The sequence below is a fragment of the Protopterus annectens genome, chromosome 2.part1 (assembly GCF_019279795.1).
Source record: "Protopterus annectens isolate FY-2018-M chromosome 2.part1, PAN1.0, whole genome shotgun sequence".
In the NCBI taxonomy this organism is placed as follows: Eukaryota; Metazoa; Chordata; order Ceratodontiformes; family Protopteridae; genus Protopterus; species Protopterus annectens.
Window position 1 is genome coordinate 445164588 of NC_056729.1, and position 21905 is coordinate 445186492.

The window sequence follows — 21905 nt, forward strand, 5'->3', positions numbered from 1 at the left end:
CTCTTTCACATCTTACAGAACCATTTTGAAGAGCTAAGAGGGGCTACATTATTGCAATGTTTGCCTAGATTTTGGGAGGCATGGGGTGTAATTTACTTCCAAAGAGGGTTTGGGAACTTAGTCTGTGGTAGGCTAGACACTATTAGATAGTAGTTTTACTTCCTGTGTTTAGCCTGTGGCATTCCAAGGCGCTAACTCTACCCAATACCCTATTCGGTAGTCAAAGTTCCCAGAGGTTATATACAGAGCTACACATGCCTAAAATCATGTAAATAATTTAATTGTACAAGTTTCAGTAAGGTAAGTATTTTTTTTTTATTTTGTGTATCTTAAAAGGTTATTTATTCTAGAGTTAACTATTGTTATATTAAAAGCTATACTTACTCGAAAATGGAAATCCAAATCTTAACTAAGTATACGAGAAGTAGTGAATATAGTAACAGAGATAAAACAGCTGGAATTGAGATCTTTAGAAAAGGGTAGGAGCAAACTACACAGGAAAAATGGGAATTGTGGGAACAGTACATACAGGGTAAGAATGAGGTTTAAAAGGTGGCAGGACTTTAATGAGCTATGTAATGTCTGACTGAAAAAGCTTGGGTAGATTGTAAGTGATGTATAATGTTTGCAACTTGGGACTATGTCAGGATGGTTTGTGATGTATAATGCTTGTAACTAGGATTGTGCCGTGTGGTTTGTTTTCATTTGTATAAATATATGATTGCCTGTATAGTAAGTGACAGTTTAATAAAAATGTTTCTTGTTTAAAAAGTCAAGCAGAAATGTAATAATTTATGTAATGTTGCTTAGGTTATTTGATATATAGCAATATATGTGAAGTAAAATGTTATGTTAATTATAGTGCGATTACTTTTCTATGAATGTAAATTTGCATTTGTCACAAGTGATAATTCAATAAAGGTCTGGGAGAAAAAAAGCTATACTCCTGATTTGTTTTTTCTTTTATTCTTTCAGAAGCCTTCCTGAACCCCTGATGACTCACAGATTATATCGTGAATTCATCATGCCTGTCAGTAAGTTTTTGAATTTTGTACCTTACCCAGTTTATTTCGTATTACTTCATTTCCGGAAAATACGTTTAGACAAATCACCTTTGGCTACTTTGTTACTGCTTGACGTTTTAAAGCAGTTTTGTTGTGCATCTTGAATAGGTCATTACCTGAAATGATTACTATCCATATGGAAACGCATTTTATGTGAACTACACCACAAGTGTGGGCTCCAGCAGATCAGAAATAATGATTTCTGTCTTCCTTTTCTGTTGTCAGTAATTAATATATTGAGCAAAATACTCAGATGGAATAGCTCAAACATTATGTGGAACCATACCTTTCAACTTGCAGGCATTGAAAGTAGGTACTAAGTCTCTTGAAAAGTGTGGGTATCCTGAGGAAACAAAAAATAAAATGTGGATACCCAATTAATATAAAACATGAATATCAAATAGCACACAACTCTTCCCACACGTTTAGAAAAAATAAGTGACAAAATTATATGATCAAAGACACAGTGTAAGATCTGTTGATTTTGCTAAATTTTATTTAAATTACCCCACAGAATCATTTATTTTTGCTTCTAAAAAGGGGAGATATAGCCTTTATGTCCATGTTCTTTAGATTATGGGTACCACCAATGTGTTGGGCATGTAGTTTGTTTTCCTTTTTGCTAAATGGCTGCAGAATTGTGTGTGTGTATGTGTGTGTGATAGAGGGTGGTGGATTTAGAAAAATCACATGTAGGGGTTAATCAAGCCAGAAAATAGAATAATAGTGCAATAATAGAAAAGAAAAAAATAGATCCCTAGTTGGCAATCGTTAGCAAACTCAGTTAGTCATAGTCCCCTGATATTGGCTTTTATGTCACAGAAATATATATCTAAGAGGAGGTGTCCCAGGACAGAGCTTTGTTGGACAGGATTGGTAACATTATGTCACGAGCAAATACTCCTGACCTTAGTGATCTAGTTTCTGTCGGTCAGTTAATTAACGATCCAGAGAGCTATGTATGAGTGAACAGTGAGTTGTGAGAATATGCTAATAATTCCTGCATGGAGGATAGTGTCAAAGGCCTTAGTCCATATAAGCAGTGACAACTGTATACTCTTATCCATGGGATATTATCAGGACTCTGTGCAAGAATAGTTTTTAACCCTGGAAACACGACTTGATCCAAACTGATCCCAGAAGGAGGAGGAGGTGTGTGTGTATGTAGAGGGGGGTTTGGAAACAGGAAGATTGGGTAGAATGAAAGCGGAAGAAAATTTGTTTGCAGAAACATTAGCAGTATCCTTGGGGTCAAAAAAAGAGATATAGTTGGAGGTAATTTCAGTAAATGTAGGTGACTTCTAAGCTTCCTGTTATAACTGCCAAGCTCTCTATTATAGCTGAAGAAGGCATTATGGTTGCATTGAATTAGTTGTATAAATTGCAACTTCAAATTCAGTATGCCATTGGATCTTCTGAAAATTAAAAGTGGTGAGGTGTTTTTGTGTCATTGTCATCAAGGTTGTCAGCTTGGATTTTATTTTATTTATTTATTTTTTTGTTCCATATAGAGGACTGAACAAGCAGATGCATTTAGAAATGCATGCAATTGTGCATCTGTTATTTAAATGTTGTGTGCAATATAGATTGCTAATGTATTTTTTGTTTAATAACAGAAAGTGGTGATCCGGAATCACGAATCAATAATATCCATTTCTTGGTTCATACACTGCCAGAAAAGAACAGAGAGATGTTGGACATACTGATAAAGCATTTAGTCAAGTAAGCACAGTTTTCTACCTTTTGTTTTTCCCTCAGAACATAATTTATTTTTCTAGGTTTCATGTCTTACCTCACAAGTGATAATGGACATTAAATTTTGTTTATTTCATAGTGAGGTAAGTAAAACGCCTCAAGTGTAGGCTTTTCTCAACAAGAAGGACAAGGGAAAGAGTAAGTACAGTGTGTGAGGACAGCCAAGTAAGGGTTTGGGGAGGTGAGAGGAATCCAGAATGTCTTTAGGAAGAACATTCAAACTTCACTTTGACAATTAACTGAGGACCTGAGACTCTGGAGCTAAGAAACAAAAACATTAAGCACTGAACTGCAGCAAAGCACTTTTTTTTTTTTCAGAAGTGAGAAGTCAATTTGGTAAAATCATCACATACTCCAAAGTATGAAAATCAAAGCTTAACTTACTGCAAGGGTCTAGATAAAACTGTGTGTGCTTGAGACAGAAATAGAAAGAGAAGCAGAAAGAGGGGATACTCCACCTCCTTCTAGCCAGTGGTGGAGCTCATCTGAAGTACTGCATCCATTCATGCACTCTGTATATTTGGAAAGCTTGTGGGGATGCATGAGTTGGGAGTATGAGGAGTGTCTGAATGTATTAAGCTTGCTTGTCTTGGGGGAAGACAACAGGAAAGAAATACATGGTTTATTCCAAGTGCAAAATTGAAGGGTGGGAAATACAAAGGGCATGCTTAGGAGGAAGGAGAGAGGGATATAAATACATGGATGGAATGTAGGAGAAAGAGTTTTAGATGAGAAAATAGGAAGTAGTACTGCACAGAGAAGGTGGTGAAAAATTGGAGGACTGCTTATAACATGGGGTTTGAAACTCCAAGTGGGTGAGCAATGCTGATACAACCACAATATAAGAATATTAGGTGTTGAGCGTGTTAATACAGTCACAGAAAAAAGGGTAGTTGTGGGAGGGGTAGGGCATGTGTAACTAGACCTAATAGCACTACATCTCATTTGACTCGTATTTGGCATGTATGTTTTCAAACGGCATGAAAAATTAACAAGGCTGCTGACATGATAACACAATTTTCTCATCCCAGGCATTTGCCTTAATTATTCTCAGTGTAAGTGTTTCTCTCTCTTGCTGTTTTGAGGTGTATCCTGTAGTAGACACAGTAATAGAAACAGCCAAATGGAGAAGTGAAGGAATAATTATGGAAATGCCAAGAAATAATGCAACAGGAAGCACAACTGGCTAAGACTATTAAATGTAAAAAGTGATGAGTAGTTGTACTCAATGCATAGCTAGCAATTTTTTAACCTGCTGACTTTGGTAAAACAAAGCTCCTGCAACATTGTGTCAGACACAGAAACATGATACACAGAGAAAATTATATTTGGGGTGTTAGCATACCAGAGGTGATCTATGGAAGGAGGTGGAAGGAGAGAAGGATATTTTGGTTTAAGAGTGGGAAATCATTTTAGTAAAATGGATGGGAAGGCAGTATGAGTTAATTGAGCAAGAAGTATTGTGTCAGCATTGCATACTGGGGGGTTGGTATTTGCAAACAAACCTCTTACATATGTATGGTTATGGGATTGTGATGAAAGAGAACAATGCAAAGCATATTCAGGATGGCTGGGAATGAAAGTGAAGGTGCTAAATGTAATGAATGCATCATATCTCAGTTGCAGCCACATCTAGAAGTACATAATCCTTGGTGCTGTACCCTGGAGTCTTAGAGTTAATCCTGATAAAATGACTACAGAGAGCTATGTGGGACAGTATTAATTTGTGTTTCCAAATCAAGTCATTCAAACCATTATCCAAGAGAGATCTGAGGGTTACTGGATGTTATGGAGGCTACTGTTAAAAAGGTACACTTAGAAAATCACTAACAAACTGTAAAACGAGGTCGGAGGCAAGAGTCAACAATTATCACAACACGAACCACAAGTTTTATTATGAAACAAATAAAACTGGATGAAAGAGTGTGTGTGTGTGTGTGTGTGTGTGTGTGTGTGTGTGTGTGTGTGTGTGTGTGCATAAATATATAATCGACAGAAAGAGGGAAGGAAGAGCAAAAAACACAGTATTTAGAAAACATGCAAAAAGGGGATGCAACATATATCTCTGTCCCCAATCAGACATCCTCATCTTTGTCACCATAGCAGCAGCAGTGCAGTTATTAGCCTGCTGAGCATCTCCTTCCTAGCTTGTCAGAGATTGCATTCTCTCACCATGCCTCTCCAGTCTATCAACAGATGGACTGTCTGGCTGACTGACATCCAACCTGACAATGACTGGAGCCCAGTCTTGACTTGCTCACCCCACTTTGCAGAGAATGGAGCCTCTTTGTGACTTACACACGCTAACAGTGCTCAGAACCCTGTTCCAATTACAGATTTAGCAGTAGGCTCCCACTCCACAAGATGCATGCCTCTGCAGTCTTGGTATGCTTTACCAGATGTCCAGCAGACTGTAGCCATTTTGCAAATCAGGTACCTAATGATCCTGTGTAACATTCTGACCTAAGCAGGATTGCATGGATTGTCTGTTTTTCATGCCTATCTGGTTGATCAGCAAAATATGACCATGGACCAAATCTCAATTCTTTTCTAGAACGTTTCACTCAGGATCCTCACATTACGTCATCAACAGTATGGAGCACACCACGACAATAAAAGTGGATACTGTTCATGGATCCCAGCGTTTTCTTCTGTATAACCTGATGATGTTCAAAGTTAAAGCTCTCTAGAGATGCCCAGTGTATACAGAATGTAAACTTGATGGATTGTTTAACATTTTTACAAAGTACTGCTAATTCATAAAATAGTAGAGGGGCATGAAATTTGGATAGGAGCTGTTACGTCATAAATGATAGTTTAAGGAATGAGATTATTTTTGCAGCCCGCTACATACATTGCAGTCACAGTAAGATGAAATTGCTTAGTATGAATAATAAGATAGAAACATTATTCAAAAATATCATTGTAACAGAACAAAAGTGTTAGACATGAACTGGAAGATCAAAAAAATCTATTTATCCAGAATCCAAAATGTGTTTATTTGTTATGTACGTATCTTGTAGACATGACAAAGGGTCGCTTTGCATAAAAAAAGGCAATGTATTCTAATGCAGTGAAAGTAGAAACTTGAACCATATGATCAGTTAGTTCTCTTTGAATGTGTAGAATATAAGATTTAGCAAGCAAGTTTTGCATCATCTTTTAGTCAAATAAAACTGACGTAGGATTATGCGTGAAATGCCTGAGAGAAGCTGAAAACTAAAATAAATAGGAAAGATGCAAAACAAATGGAAAACAAATGCATATCCAAATATTTGGAAAACATTCCTCTAATTAGCTCATTATTTGTGTTTGTCCAACAGTGTTTCCACAAAGATTGTTGCAGAGGGTGGTGTGTGAGGATGAGGAGGAGGTTGGTGTAGCTGAAAGGACTCTGTCATTTGTGGCAGCTTCGATTCTGTCTATGGAAGTGTAAAATAACATGTCATCAAAACAAGTATTCTGGACATTTGTCAAAACAGTGTAGGATACTAATGATTGGTGATTCCATTGTAAGACACGCACAGACTCTTCCCTCACAAGGCTGGACAAAAAGAGTTACTAGGATTGTGTTGGTCTGATTTGTTTTCATTTGTATAAATGTATGATTGCTTATGTCGTAAGTGATGGTCTAGTAAAGGTATTTCTTGTTTAGAAAAAAATGGGCAGGAATTGAGTAATTTATGTAATGTTACTTAGGTTATATGATATATATAGCAATATATGTGAAGTATAATGTTTGTTAATGTTAATTTAATACAGTTTGATTACTTTTGTTTAAATGTAAGTTTGCATGAGGTTTAAGAGAAAAACAAATAAAGTTACTGTGAGTTGTGTTTCAGGTGCCAAGATTTCTGATGTCTTGAGGGTCCTCAAGATAAACAAGTACAACTATGACATGGTGGTGGTCCATGTGGGTGTAAATGACCTGGCGCACAGAACCCTAACAGATATGCAGACAGATATTTCAGAACTCTCCATGCATGTCATAAATGCAGGCAGTGTACTGAGTGGAATCCTACCTTCACCATGAATTATGTCATGTTGTAAGGAAAAGATGATTAAATTCAAAAATTGTCTGAATAACTGCTTTCATTCAAGGGAGATCCAGCATGTGTCAGCAGAGCATAAACGGCTGCACAGCCTTACTTGCTTTGTCAAGGATAGCTTGAACATCTCATTCCAGGTCTTCCTCATATTGGCTAAAACCTTTGCTGCCCCCATAGTGCCAGCTAATGGATCTACCAACCTAAAATATAATAAATAAAGTACTGGACACTATCACTATGGTGGTATTCCAAGCTAGTAGTCCATATAAAAAACTGCTTGATTGTGAAGTCCTCCTGCGTTTGGAGCACATCCATGTATGTATTAATACTGAAACATGGTTTAAAAGTACAGAAAACACCCCTCTACGCCAGGATTGTGCAGCTACCTTGCCTTTAGACTCAATAGGATGAACTTCAGATGCACAAAAACTCTTGTCATTCTGGGATCTTTAACTACCTATCAATAAGCTGGGAGGCATATACCCGAAATGTAGGCTATGGCCAAAATTCCTTGTTCAAGCAAATAAGACTTTCCTATGTCAAATAATTAAGAGTGCACTAGAGGGCAAAATGTTCTTGACCTGATCCTTACAAATATAGTATTTATATGCACTGTCCCACTGGTATACCTTTTCCCAGTCAAGTCTGACCACAAATTAGTAACCTCTTTCAAAATCCTTAAACCAGCAGATGCAAATATGACAGTATTCAAAGACTTCAACTTCATACTGTTCTATAGTGAAGTGTCAACATTCAGGTATAACTGTTACCCCCCCCCCCCCAAATCTATAGTGAAGTCTCAACATTCAGGTATAACTGTTAACCCTCAAATATTGACACAGCTAGTAGTAGTTATACAAATACATTCTAGGCTCATCTAGTAAACTATTTAAATCTGTTATTAACTACCAAAAGTAAACTAAATGGGAAGGGTAACAACAAGCCAGCATGGTGGGCCACATTAATAAATAAACATTAAAGTAAAAGGAAAAAGCTCATTAGAATATATATCAAAACCCACAAATCAAGGTAAACATCAAAAGTTGTCCAGGGTACTGAAAAATACCATCAGGAAACAAAGAATTCCCATAAACTTAGACTGCCATTGGAAGCTAAGGAAAATTACAAATCCTTCTTTACTTATTTTAGGAAGTTATAAAATAGCACCCAACATTGCTCTGAACTTATTCAGAGTGGTGCTACCTACTCAGAATCAGTGGCTGTCACAAATATATTACCAAACAAATTCAGTGAATATTTAACCCCAGAAACATCTCTATAAACCTTACATATACCAAAGGATTTGAAACCCCCTATCAAAACAAAAGAACATTTGTTAAATGTCCTCTACAAAATTAAAAATACATCCTCTGTGGGACCTGATAACACACCAGGCTGCCTACTGAACTGCACTAAACCTGCACTGATGGCCCACCTTTACAGATATTCAGTCTGAGCATAGCCACCGACTTTGTCCTCAAGGTTTGGAGCACAGTAGTAGTGATGTTACTCCACAAGGGTGGCCCACCATGGACCTTAGGAATTACAGCCATTTCAGCCAGATGAACCTCCTTTGTAAGGCCATGGAACAGGTTGTAATAGACTTGATAAACTATGGTATAATAAGTCTTATAAAATTTAACCCCTAAACGTTGCTAACTGTAGATCCTGTTTAACGAATCTGGTGATTCTTTTTTTTTTTGAAGAATGAAAATGAGCAACCAGATCTTGTGATTTTTTTTTTTTTTGAGAGGTCAACACAAGCCTTGGACAGTGGTCATGTCATTCATACAGCATGCCTAGACCTCACGAAGGCATTTAATACTGTATCTCATGCCAACATTATCAACAAGCTAATGCACTCCAAATTGAGCCCTATGGAAAAAAAGTAAATATGCAGAATTCTACAGTCCACCATTATCAGTAAATATGCACAATTCTACAGTCCACCATTATCAGTAAATATACACAATCTCTGAAGATGTAAAAGTCATCTAAATAATTCTACATTAAAGACATTTGTAACTAATGAAGAGGTTGCTGCTAGCAAACACCTTTATATTTCATGGTTTCATCGAAAAATAGTGTATGTTGCCCCTGAGGAATAAATTGCCTATATTACATTAAAAAATGATAAGCTAGTAATATTGCAATAGGAAATGGATGGCAAACCGATAACAGGCTCATAGTTAGTATATTCACCAAGGAGGACATTCTCAGTACAGCAGCATCCACCCCTTGGAGTAGAACCTACAGCCTTCTGCATCAAAAGCAAGTACACAACCTGTTGTGCTATTAACAGTGCAAGCAGACTTAGCATAAGCAGCACTAAACTTCTCTCCCCCTGCACCTCTCAGCTACTTGTAAAATCTACTCAATACTCAACTGCATCTCAACTTCGCAGCACAAGAAATCTGGAAAAAGACAACATTTATTGGGGGGGAGGGTCAAAAGCCCAAACACCATGGGCACATTAAACATTGCTTGTATAATCTTGGAAAGTTGCTAGAATAAAATGCTGTGTTACCACCATACATTTTACTGCCAAGATCCCTGTGCAAAACAGTCAGAGCAACATACCACTATGCCAAATCAGCTGCTTTGTGAAAGAAAAATGCTGTGTTACCACCATACATTTTACTGCCAAGGTCCTTGTGCAAAACAGTCAGAGCAGCATACCACTATGCCAAATCAGCTGCTTTGTGAAAGAGAGGAAGGCTGAAACTTAAATGGCTATCATTTAGTGAATTCAGTTCACACCATAGCTGTCAACCTCTTAGCACAAAACACCTGGACAAACCCAGTAATGAGGGAATACATCCCTCAAACATATTCAGTGAATTCAGTTCTTGCCATAGCTGTCAACCTTAGCACAAAAAACCTGGATGAAGCCAATAATGGGGGAATACAGTCCCAAAAATAGGGACAAATTTCAAATATTCATCTTATAAACTTAGAAAATTGCTAGAATAAAAGGTTGTGTTACTATGTATTTTCTGAAGAATATGAAGTCTGAAATTCAAATGCCTGTCAATTTTACTTCTGACGGAACAAAAACAATTTTCAGCAGAGGCCCAGGGAGAAATACTGCAGACACATGTCTTTGTAAAATGGCAGGACACCAGAGCAAATCCACACAAACACAGGGAGTTGATGTAGACTCCACACAGAAGGCACCCCAGCCAAGAATCAAACCAGAAAACCTACAGCTGTGAGGCAACAATGCTACCACTGCACCATCAAATATGTAAGGAATTAAACATTCAGAAACCTGAAGTCTGAAATTCAAATGCCTGTCAATTTTATTTAACATTTGTTAATCAGGACAGCCTGACTTGGAACAAAAAAAATTTTCAGCAGAGGCCCAGGAAGAAATAATGCAGACATGTCTTTGTAACATGGGAGGACACAAAAGCAAACCCATACAAACACAGGGAGAAGATGCAGACCCCGCACAGAAGGCACCCCAGCCAAGAATCAAACCTGAGAACCTGCAGCTGTGAGGCAACAGCGCTAACAATGCACCATCAAATATCAAGCATTAAAACATTTAGAAACCACAGATATTGTGAGGAACAGAACAGATCAAATATGAGGCAAAAATCTGCACATTTTTTACAAATGGTGGTGGGTAGGGAATTCAGGCCCTTAACACCTACATACAAGGTACAGGGTTCAAGCCTGAGGTATTCCCTACCACACCACCATGAGTTTACTCTAGCCCCCAGTATATAGCAACTGGGGCATTACACACACACACACACACACACACACACACACACACACGTGTCCCTTTGTCTGCTTACCTTGCCGCTGAACTTAATGACTGCTTCCACTCCGCCAATCCAAACAGTTCCTTTGCCTGCAACTACTTCCACTCTGCTGATCCAAACAGTTCCTTTGCCTGCAACTACTTCCACACCACCGAGCCAAATAACTGCTCCCTTGCCTCCTGCAATTGCTTCCACTCCGCCGATCCAAACAGTTCCTTTGCCTGCAACTGCTTCCACTCTGCTGAGCCAAATAACTAATCCCTTGCCGCCAATGAGATTTCCAAACAGCCCCTTGCACGACTGGTCCATCCCGAATCCAAATCTGCGATTGGTCCAGCCTGCTGCTGCTGCAGTCCTGAGTGCCTCCATTTTGTGACATCACCGCCGCACAGACTGCTGGGCATCTTGGGGCCGAGATGCCTTCGCCCTATCTAGACAGCTGAGAAAGCAGTCTGAGAGCGTGCGCGCATGTGCACACTTCGGGAATTTACTGTTTTTGTTTTTGTGTTTCTCTGTTTAAATTTTATTTGTTTTTTAGGTGGGAGGGCTGCAGTCCTGCAGTCCTACAGCACGAGCCACCCCAGGATGATTGTAAATTGTGTGCTGTACTCAAATCCCCTTTTGATATGCAGCAGCTACAAACAGAATTTGCACTTGTAAATAGCTGATGCTTTGAAAACAGGCTAAAAGTAATTGCTAAAAAAAGCTATGTTGCTACATTTGCCAAACAAGCCCTCAGCTCACTGATAGTAGAGAAAATACCCCACTCCAAAATGAAGATGTGATGAGAGACATTGGAACATGGATAGATAAATCCCTGTCCTTTCATAATCATGTTACAACAGTGGTCAGGAAATCATCTGGCACAGCTGATCATAAAGGGTAATCTGAAGTAGGATATTCATTTGTCTGCAACCTGTGGGTTATGGATCCGATATCGGATCCGAACCGGCATAGTTTTCCAGCTATGGATCCAAGCTCTCAGCTCCTCCCCTCACCCATAATGCCCTGCTCTACCCTCATGACCTCAGATCTTGTTTGCCGCGCTGGTAACTAGATGTGGATACATAGCTCTCAGCTAAGTAGACTTTTTCTTGTTGAAAAATAGAGAATTTTTTCTTTCTTTAATAATTTTTGTGTGAAAGTAGTAGGTTTCCCGTTTATATAGACTGTTTTAAGTGTATTTTAAGTTACAGTAATAATTTTTATTCCCTCCCCTCGCTGTACGTAGAGTGTGTGTGTAGGCCTGTGTGCTTTCTTTTATTGTTTAAGTTACTTTTCAGTAACTTTGGGTTTTTATAGATTATGGCTGAACAGCCTAAGTCTATATTTTCCAAATGCTCGAGTGTGGCCATAAGCTCTCTCCGGCTGATGGCCACACTCGGTGTTAAGTGTCTTGGGGTTGAACACCTCACATCTGGTTGTACCATATGTGCAGGGTTCAACCCCAGGGCACTGAGGGAGCGGAGGTCCAAGCTGGTCTTGGCGGGTCTTTACCGCCGGACTCGGCTCCGACCTCCGCTCCTTCGGGACTCCTGCGGCTGCAGTTGTTCCTGTGGCACCCCTCCTGCTCCGGGACTCAAACTCCCGCTTCTGGAGAGGAGAGGGATGCATCTAGAAAGGACGGAGGGAGAAGCACCACAAGCGGGCCGAGACCTCTGTTTCGCCCCGCCAGCTAAGCGGCTTCTCCCGGCTCCGTTCGGTTGGTCTCCTCCTTCGGCTCCGTCCCCTGTTTGCTTCTCACCGGGTCCCGAGGAGGAGGAGACCCGATCCGTCGAGGCTATCGAGGAGGCATTCCAGGCCTACCTCGGTAGCCTCGCCGAGATCTACCCATAGCCTCGATGCTGATCTGGACGGATGATGAGAAGGTTCATCCAGGCCCAGATGCAGATGGGAGTGCTTTGCCTCCCCGGGGAGCTCAACACCCTTTTTCAAGCCTATTGCTCCTTCTCCGACCCGCTACCGGGGTTCGGAGCAACTGGAGCCGAGCAGCTTCGAGCCGGGGAGGTCGGAGCCGATAGTACTTGGTACCGGATCCGACCCTGCCCTCGAGTGCGTCGGACCCGATCTCTCGGAGCCTGGATCCGAGCCGGATCCGGGGATCAGTGCTCCTTCGGCGCCGTCTGTGTCGGAGCGCACTGTCCTTCGGATCCGAGTGCTTGGCGCCGGCTCCGATCCACTCTTCGGATCCGAGGGGAGCCGATTGTCGGATCCTTTGGTCGAGGTCGGCTCCTTCGGCTTTTGATGTAGTGGAGAGGGCTCTGTTGAGGGTCTCCGGACCCCGGCACTTGCTTCGCTCCGTCCGCTCCCTCTGCACTGGGCCAGGCTTCCACCATCCGGCCCCTGGGACAGCCCGTTTCTGTGCCCCAAGTTGCTCCCATGGAGCAAATTGCTGCTTATGAGGACTCCTCTGACAGCCCCCAGAGGAGGCTCCTCGCATACGCGGCAAAGGAGGCACATTGACTCTGAGTCTCTCACTGAAGACACGGACTTGGAGGAAGGGAAGGCTCCCACGGTCACCCCGAGGATGTCTCCTTGGAGACATCATGGAAATGCTCCGTATTAGGGGGTGGTCTGCCCCTAAGTCTTCCTCGGACGAGTCCGTGTTCTTGGAGGCATTCAAACGGGCCCGTCTACCTCTTGGGTGTCCCCCTGCCGACCCCTGGTGGACCTTATTACCACCAGGGCGTGGAAGGAACCGGACACCGTGGAGCCAATTCCCAAAGACCTGATAGAATCCTTAGCCCGCCTTCCGACAGGACCCATTGGAGTAAGGGGCCTCCTGTAGATGCCATGTTGATGGCGGCGCCACAAAGAGGAACTGGCTCAGGAGAGTCCCTCAGTCCACCCACCGAGCAAGGAGTCTCGGATGATGGACCGCTTGGGAAGCGGATGTTCAGTTCGACCTTCTCGGTAAGGGCGCTGAACTATTTGGCACATGTTATTCGGATGCAGCGAGACCTTATTAAGGAGTACGCTGCATCCCCTGAGTCCATTTCGGAGGAGGACAGAGTTCTGCACTCCACCAAAATGGCCACTCTTAGGTCAGTCACAAATACTTCTATGCGGCTACTCTCCCATGCTACGGAGGCGCCGCTAGAGCTGCGGGACAGGACTGGTCACGAGACGCCAGGCCTGGCTCCGCCACTGCATTTTTCTGAGCCCTTCAAGGCGCCGCTTGCGAACGCCTTTGATGGTTCTGCTCTGTTTGGCAAGACCGTTCGCGAGACGTTGACCCAGAGCGAGAAGGACGGAAGACGCTGTCTGCCGTCGAATCCGCTTCTCTGCACCCCAGAGGCCCTATTCTAGGAACCAAAAGGGTCAGAAGAAGATGTGGTTCCGAAGTCGCAGCAGTCCCAGCCTGCTCCGGACAACCAGTCCTTCCGTGGCAGAGGAGGACAGGGAGGACGCCGCCCTAGAGGCAGAGGGGCTCCCAGAAACTTCGGGTCCAGGGAACCTTTCTCTGAACGGCCCGCAGCAACCCTGAGGGTTGCCCGACTGCTCTACTCTGGAGGCAGTCGGGGACGTTGGGCACCTAGCGCATGGGAGTCCATAACATCGGACCGCTGGGTTCTCCAAATCATATCCAGGGATATCGCATTCCTTTCCTTCACCTTCCAAAGATGAAGTCCCTCCCAGACGTACCACCCGGTCAAAGGGAGGCCGCTTTGGCAGAAATTGGCCATCTGCTAGAGAAAAGAGCCATCCAGCCCGCTCCCCAGACCAGATCGGATCAGGGTTCTACTCAGATTCTTTTAGTGCCAAAAAGACGGGGAACTAAGACCAATCCTAGACCTCTCTCTCTTGAATCTGGCAGTCCCCAAAGAAAAATTCCGAATGGTCACTCTACAATCTATTCTGCCCCTTCTGGGAGAAGGCCACTGGATGTGCTCGATAGATCTCAAGGACGCGTACTACCACATCCTAATGGACAGGCGCCCAGGAGGTTTCTCCGCCTCGGCTGGGAGCCAGTCACTACCAGTTCCGGGTCCTTCCCTTTGGTCTCACCACAGCCCCAGGGTGTTTACCAAAGTACTAGCAGTGGTAGCGGCCCACCTGAGGCTTCAGGGGTGCAGGTCTTTCCCTACCTGGACGACTGGCTCCTTACCGCCCCAACAAGGCATCTACTTCTCTCGGCCAGACTCCTTTCTCCATCTTGCTCCATTTCTGGGCATCACAATAAATACAAACAAGTCCAACCTGGCGCCACTCAGCTCTTAGATTTCATAGGGGCCAGACTAGACACAAGGAGTTTACGAGCCTTCCTCACTGCGGACAGAGTTCTAAATCTGCAGCTCCAGGTGCGGGCCATTCTCCATTCATGTTCTGTTCCAGCGGAGTTGGTCCTGAGGGCTCTAGGGTCCATGGCTTCGCCGATAGCACTTCTTCCTCTTGCCAGGCTCAATATGCATTCTGCAGTGGACGCTCTTAGTACAGTGGTCATACCTTGCTCTCCCATGCATCATCCCATAGCGATCAGCAAGGCTTGCAAGCGGTCCCTCTTGTGGTGGCTCCACTCCCGGATCTCCACAGGGTCGCCCATTTTGTGCTTCTCCCCTCTCGCCACGGTGACCACGGACGCCTCCGCCTCGGGTGGGGGCACTTTATGGGCCGGACAGTCCAAGGCACGTGGAACGATTCAGAGACCTTACTGCATATCAATGTTCTAGAGATGAGAGCAGTGCTCTTAGCGTTGCTAGCACTTCAGGACTTTCTTCCCTTGGGAACAATTGCGATTCAATCGGACAATATGTCTGTTGTCTGGTACATCAACAAGCAAGGGGAACAAGGTCTTACCCTCTTTGTCGAGGCCATGAGAGTTTGGGAATGGGCAATTTCCACCAATCGCTTTCATAGCAACGCACATTCGGTCGGTCCAACATCCTAGCGGACAAGCTCAGTCGCACCATTCTGACCCCTTACGAGTGGTCTCTCAATTGTCAAGTAGCGAACGCATATTCGCACGGTGGGGAACCCTTCATGCGATCTTTTGCTTCTCCTCAAACACCAAGTGCGACAGTTTTTCGCTCTAATACCTCCTCCGGAGGTACCCCAAGAGACGCTCTGGTGCATGCTTGGCCACCCGGTCTTCTGTATGCCTATCCACCCTTGCCTCTGATGCTGCAAGTTCTTCAGAAAGCCTCTCGGGTGGGTTGCAGAATGATTCTCATTGCTCCATTCTGGCCTCGACAGATCTGGTTCCCCTTCCTAAGGTCTCACTCGGTGAATCCTCCTTGGATTCTAGATCCCATTCCGGATCTGATATCCCATCCATCCTGCATTCCTCCTCCGAACCTGGACAACCTGAAGCTGACCGCTTGGCTGCTCCAGTTCCACTCTTGATAAGGACTCGGTATTTCTTCACCGGTAAAGGCTATTTTGGTGGCGGCTCATAAACCATCCACTAGAAAGGTTTATCAAGCAAATGGAAACGCTTCTCTGTTTGGGCGGAGCGGCAAGGCCTAAATCCCTTCACGGTTCCTCTCCCTGTAGTGCTTGATTTTCTAACCTCTCTTTAATGATGGTGCCAGCAGTTCCACAGTCAAAGTTCAACTGGCGGCAATTTCTCACTATCACATTGGTCATGAGTCTAATCCTCTTATGTCAGCCAAATTGTGCAAAACATTTCTTAAAGGTACTTTCCTTCTCAGGCCCCTATAAAGCAAGCAGTTCCTCCTTGGGACCTTTCTTTGGTCCTACAGGCCTTGACCGCTCCCCCTTTCGAGCCCGCTGCCACGGTGGATCTCAAATTCTTGTCCTACAAGACAGCCTTTTGGTAGCCATTACATCAGCCAAGAGAGTTTCTGAACTTCAAGCTTTATCAGCTAAACCTCCTTACTTGGTATTTCATCCGGACCGTGTCTCCCTCAGGACCAACCCGTCCTTCCTTCCTAAAATCGCTTCTGAAGCAAACATCAATCAATCCATTAACCTCCCTGTTTTCTTCCCTAAGTATGAAAACAAAGGTGAATATAAGCTACACTCACTAGATGTTCACAGGCAACTTAGATTTTATCTCAACAGGACAGCTGGTCATAGGCAATCCGACCAGCTGTTTATTTCCTTTGCAAAATTCAATTTGGGCAAGCCAATTTCTAAAGTTTCTCTATCCCGCTGGATTTCACAGTGCATTTTATTGGCTTATCAAGCGTCAGGAAGGCCCGCACCGGGGAGTGTTCATGCCCATTCAACCCGGTCAGTTTCTACCTCGGCAGCCTTCAAGGCTAGGATTCCTCTAGATGATATTTGTGCAGCAGCCACGTGGGCTTCATCTCATACATTTATTTCTCACTATAAGTTGGATCTTGCATCTAGGGGTAGAGCATCCTTTGGCTCCGCGGTGCTCCGGAATATCCTTCCATGATGGCCGCCCAAGATTCAGGTAGCTGGGACTGTGTCCCACAGGTTGCAGACAAATGAATATCCTACTTCAGATTTAGAAGTTATGTACTCACCATAACGTTCCATCTGAGTAGGTGTATTCATTTGTCTGCAACCATCCCGCCCTCCTATCCCCCTGGCCTTTCAGTTTCCTGCATATTCCGTGTTACCCTTTTGAGGGTATTGTTGCTTTGGCAAACTCGATCTGAGGTCATGAGGGTAGAGCAGGGCATTATGGGTGAGGGGAGGAGCTGAGAGCTTGGATCCATAGCTGGAAAACTATGCCGGTTCGGATCCGATATCGGATCCATAACCCACAGGTTGCAGACAAATGAATACACCTACTCAGATGGAACGTTATGGTGAGTACATAACTTCTAATTTTCTCTAGATCTGACAAAGTTGTTACCCCTCTGTTTTCTGCAATGCTTAGGTCTGACATCAAACACAATACCCCCTTTGGAATGTATCTTACTAAACATATCAAGCAGTTAGAGAAAAACAAAGGTTACTAACAAAAAAAAAAGGTCATAGGCTAAAGAACCTGAGCTACCAGGAGAGGCTGGAGGCTTTGTCTCTGTATTCAGTGTTCTGTAGACTCCATAGAGGTGATCTCTGCCTTGCCTTCTGGGCCACTAGGGATGTCCCAGTCCAAGACTCTTATTTCTTCAGAAATCACATAGTCCAACAAACACTAGAACCAGAGATCTGAACCTTTTTCAGCAAATAAACAAATTATAGTGTTGAGACAGATTTGTAGTGCAACAGTAACCCTTTCTTTGGAAGAAATTTTCTCCTCAGATCAAGCAACATGACACACTGTCTTCATTTAAGAAAGAAATGTATTAATAAATTTAGCAACCCCCTCCCTGGTATGACTGGCTTATCGCTCCTTGATAAAGAAGGCGAGGTCTAATGGTGGGAACTGGCAAGGCATAAATGGCCACATGGAAGAACTATCTTGTACATTCTATGAGTGTATACTGTTACTTTTGTTATGCGTGCGTGTCTGTCTGTATATCTGTCTGTCTCTATTCTATATGTTTTCTGACAGTTAAATAGTATGTGACATGGTTGGTTCTGTGTCTTTAAGATGAAGGTCTCTGACTAGATCTCTAATGACTGGAACCACACCTCATGAATTCACCACTTACAGCATTTTGAATCTGAAAATGTGGCAGAGTATTCAGGATATTCAGGGGGACTTGACAATGCAACATATCCACGTGTCATGCTGTTTTCTATATTCCTCTTCACTGTATCCTGTTTAATAAGTAGTTTTGTTTGTATGTTTAATGGAAATTAACTGAGGTTGTTGCACATATTAAAACAGCAACTTGATATTAACAATGTTTGTTTTTTTCACCTCTAGTGTCTCAAATAATGCAAAAAAGAATCTCATGACAGTAGCAAACTTGGGAGTGGTGTTTGGGCCAACACTGATGAGGCCACAAGAAGAAACGGTTGCTGCTATAATGGATCTCAAGTTCCAGAATATTGTTGTGGAAATCCTAATAGAAAACTATGAAAAGGTAATATAACGAGAGAAACCTCCTTGCACTTTTTGTAAGCTGTCAAGATTGTAAGTCATGCTGGATACTTTTTGACCTTTATTTATTGAGTTTGTTGAGGATGTTCTGGTGTTGTGTGAAATGATTGAACAGACTAGCTGATTTTTTTAATCTATAATTTATCCTTTTGAACATACAGGCCACACACCTTAAAGATAACAGGCATATAATAAGTAGTTTAAACTGATGAAAACGAACCTCGTCATTGTAACAGAGACAAATACTGCTGAAAACAAAGTGTAGTATTGATGCTATTGTAAAAAATCTCCTGTAAAATAGATTTTGCTGTAAAACTCCTAAAGAAAGGGAGTTTTTTGTTCTGGAAAACAAAAAAGGGTTAATATTTGCACAGACATTCAGTAGTCAAGGTGGCATGTTCTTTCTCAGTACGTCTTTAGAAACCCAGTGGTGGGAAGTTGTCAGATGATTTATTCTGACTACAGCATACTGTGAATTTGGTGTGTTTGAATTTGCTATTTTGTTACTTTGTTTCCAGATGAAGCCTTGATGTTCATCGTGTTTCACTGTTGCAGTCATTACACTTGGGTTATCCTGCTGGCAGGCGACCTGCAGTCGGCCCGAGTTCCAAAGTCTAGGTTTGGCGTCGGTTGCTGTCGCTTCTTCCCTGACGTCAGTGCGCCAGGGGTATAAAAGATGCAACCGACGCCATTTTCTTCAGTCTTTCTGCCGCATGGTGCCCGAAGCAGAAGCAGTTCGCAAGTGCCAGTCGGCCGACTCCTGAGATTTTCTAAATAGAGTTTCAGAACCAAAGTCTTCAATAAAGCTAAGTACCCCGTTGGGGAAACTTTTTCTTGCTTCAGACTGATGTCAGTAAAAGTTAACAATTGTATTTCTTGTGGGAATCAAATACCTCATAAGGACTTTCACTCTTACTGTTTTCCTTGCCTAGGCCCTGACCACGGCGTTACTAGTTGTCGGTTTTGTGCTAGATTCAACAAACGCACTATTAAACGTCGGTTTGATTTTGCATTTCATTACTTTGGTCGAAGGTTTAACTATATAATGCCATCGGAACAACTGACGACCGGAGTTCATAAAAAATGCAAAGACAAGGAAAAAGACAGGCATCCGAGGTCCACAACCGATGACGAAGCCTCTTCTAGGCCAGTCGCCGGTTCTCAGTGAGGCGCTTTCGCAGCCCCTGGCACCCACTACCTCAGAGCCACAGGCCGTACCCAACTCCCACGTGGAGACAACTAGGCCTCTGGATACTCAAGGTATTGGGCCTATGGAAAATATTCCCTCAGATAGGTCCGGAGCCGCTGAGCAGGCATTGGCTTTTGAAGGTGTTTTCAGACCTTCACAGCTTACTATTAAATCCTCTGCAGCAGCCAAAGTACAGTCAAAGACACCATTAAAGACAAAGAAACAAGTACAGCATTCTCCTGGACAGTCAACCATGCCAAAGAAACAGATGCTTAAAATGGCCGAAGACTTAATTACTTTGATCAGGGGTTCCCATCCCCCTCCTGATAAAAGGCCTAGGCAAGACACTGACTATGATTCCTCTGACCAGGTTTCTATTTCCTCTGATTTATCTTCAGATCAGGGCTATTGTATTCCTCCCTATGAGAACTCTGATGCTGAAGAATCTATACCTTCAGCCTCTAATCCTGAGGATTACTCTTTTGGGGAAACTCTGCACACCATGAGGGAACATTTCCACTGGGAGAGCCAGGATTGTTCAGAATCCAAGAAAAGGCTCAGATATTTTCTGTTACTGCCTCAACACAGGCCCCTGGCTATCCCCCCTGTGCTTGATATAGTTGATTATGTTTTCCCTGAATCCAGTCTGTCTCCTGATTCTTTACCCCCTGTGCCAGTCAAGCCAGACAGGTATTACAGGGTCCCTGACTCTCATAAATTTCTTTATAAAAGCCCTGCTGCTGACCCTGAAACAATTTTTCAGGGTCCCAAAGGGGTTAAGGCTTCCACTGCAAAAAACCCTGTTCCCTCTGATAGGGATTCTAGAGCTCTGGACAGATGGGGGAAAAAAGTTTACACTTCTGCTACTTTAGCTGTAAGGGCTTTAAACTGCCAGTTTCACATGCTTAAATATCAACAGTACCTCATGTCTTTGTTAAAACAGAAAATGCTTACAAATTCAGAGAATCCTGACAATAAGGAAATGCAGGAATTATTGCATGCAGCTGAACAAGTGGGAAAACATACTCTGCAATGTGGTTTTGATTCATTAGAGGCTTCTTGCAGAGCCGCAGTTACAGGCTCTGTCAATCGAAGGCATGCTTGGTTGAAAGAACAAAGTTTACCTGAACATGTTAAAGTAAAATTATTGGATGCTCTATTACAGCATGATATTTTGTTTGGTGTTAAGGCAGAAGAAGTGTTAAAGAAAATGGAGGATAAAGCAAAATCTATGCAGACAGTAAAGGATTTCTTACAGGTTCAACCACCCAGGTTTAGTAGAAACTGGCCTTCAAAAAATTGGTCCTTTCAGGTATCAGACAGGCCACAAAAAGGCAGATAAAGACGCCCAAGAGGCAGATCTCAGCCACAAGGCTCCTACAGACCTAAACAATGGGGTGCTTCTGCCCCCAAAGGAGGAGAAGACAAATCACAACCTTATAGGAAACAGTCCCAATGACTTTCCTCTACAAACCATGCACTTACCTTTTGGCAGCACCCCTAGGGGGAAAACTAGCACGTGCCAGACCTGCCACAAAACCACTGTGCAGAGGCACAAAAGGAAATTGCTGCTCTCATGGACATGGGAGCTATTCAAAGAGTAATACAGCAAGAACAGGGACAAGGATTTTACTCAAGACTCTTCATGGTTCCCAGAAAGGACAAAGCCTGGAGACCAATACTGGACTTGTCAATCCTAAATAATTTCCTGGATGTTCCAAAATTCAAAATGTTAACACTACAGCAACTTCTACCCATGCTGGGCAAGAAGGCTTGGCTAGTTACTTTTGACCTCAAAGAGGCATAACTGCATGTCCCAATCAGACATTCTTGCAGAAGATACCTCAGATTCATAGCTGGCTCAAAGCATTACCAATTCTCTGCACTGCCCTTTGGCTTATCTACTGCGCCCAGGGTCTTCACAAAATGCCTGGCACCAGTAATTGCATTTTGCAGACAAAGAGGAATTCAGATATATCCCTACTTGGACGACTGCCTTATTCAAGCAGAGAGCAAGGACATTCTACTAAAGCATCTGGCGTTTGTAAAAAGATTATTAATTTGCCTAGGGTACACAGTAAACGAAAATAAATCAAAACTAGTGCCCTCTCAAGAGAAAATATTCCTGGGTGCAAGCTTAAATAC

At 42.9% G+C, this 21905-nt stretch overlaps 1 protein-coding gene across 1 annotated transcript in view; it reads left to right on the forward strand.

Annotated features, from left to right (window-relative positions):
- Positions 1–21905, forward strand: part of ARHGAP10 (Rho GTPase activating protein 10) — a 2173597-nt gene that overhangs the window by 1775122 nt on the left and 376570 nt on the right. The window contains exons 16-18 of the mRNA XM_044063456.1: positions 976–1034; positions 2681–2786; positions 18395–18554. Of these exons, the coding sequence (XP_043919391.1) occupies positions 976–1034; positions 2681–2786; positions 18395–18554 (325 nt within the window). The remainder of the gene's footprint in view (positions 1–975; positions 1035–2680; positions 2787–18394; positions 18555–21905) is intronic.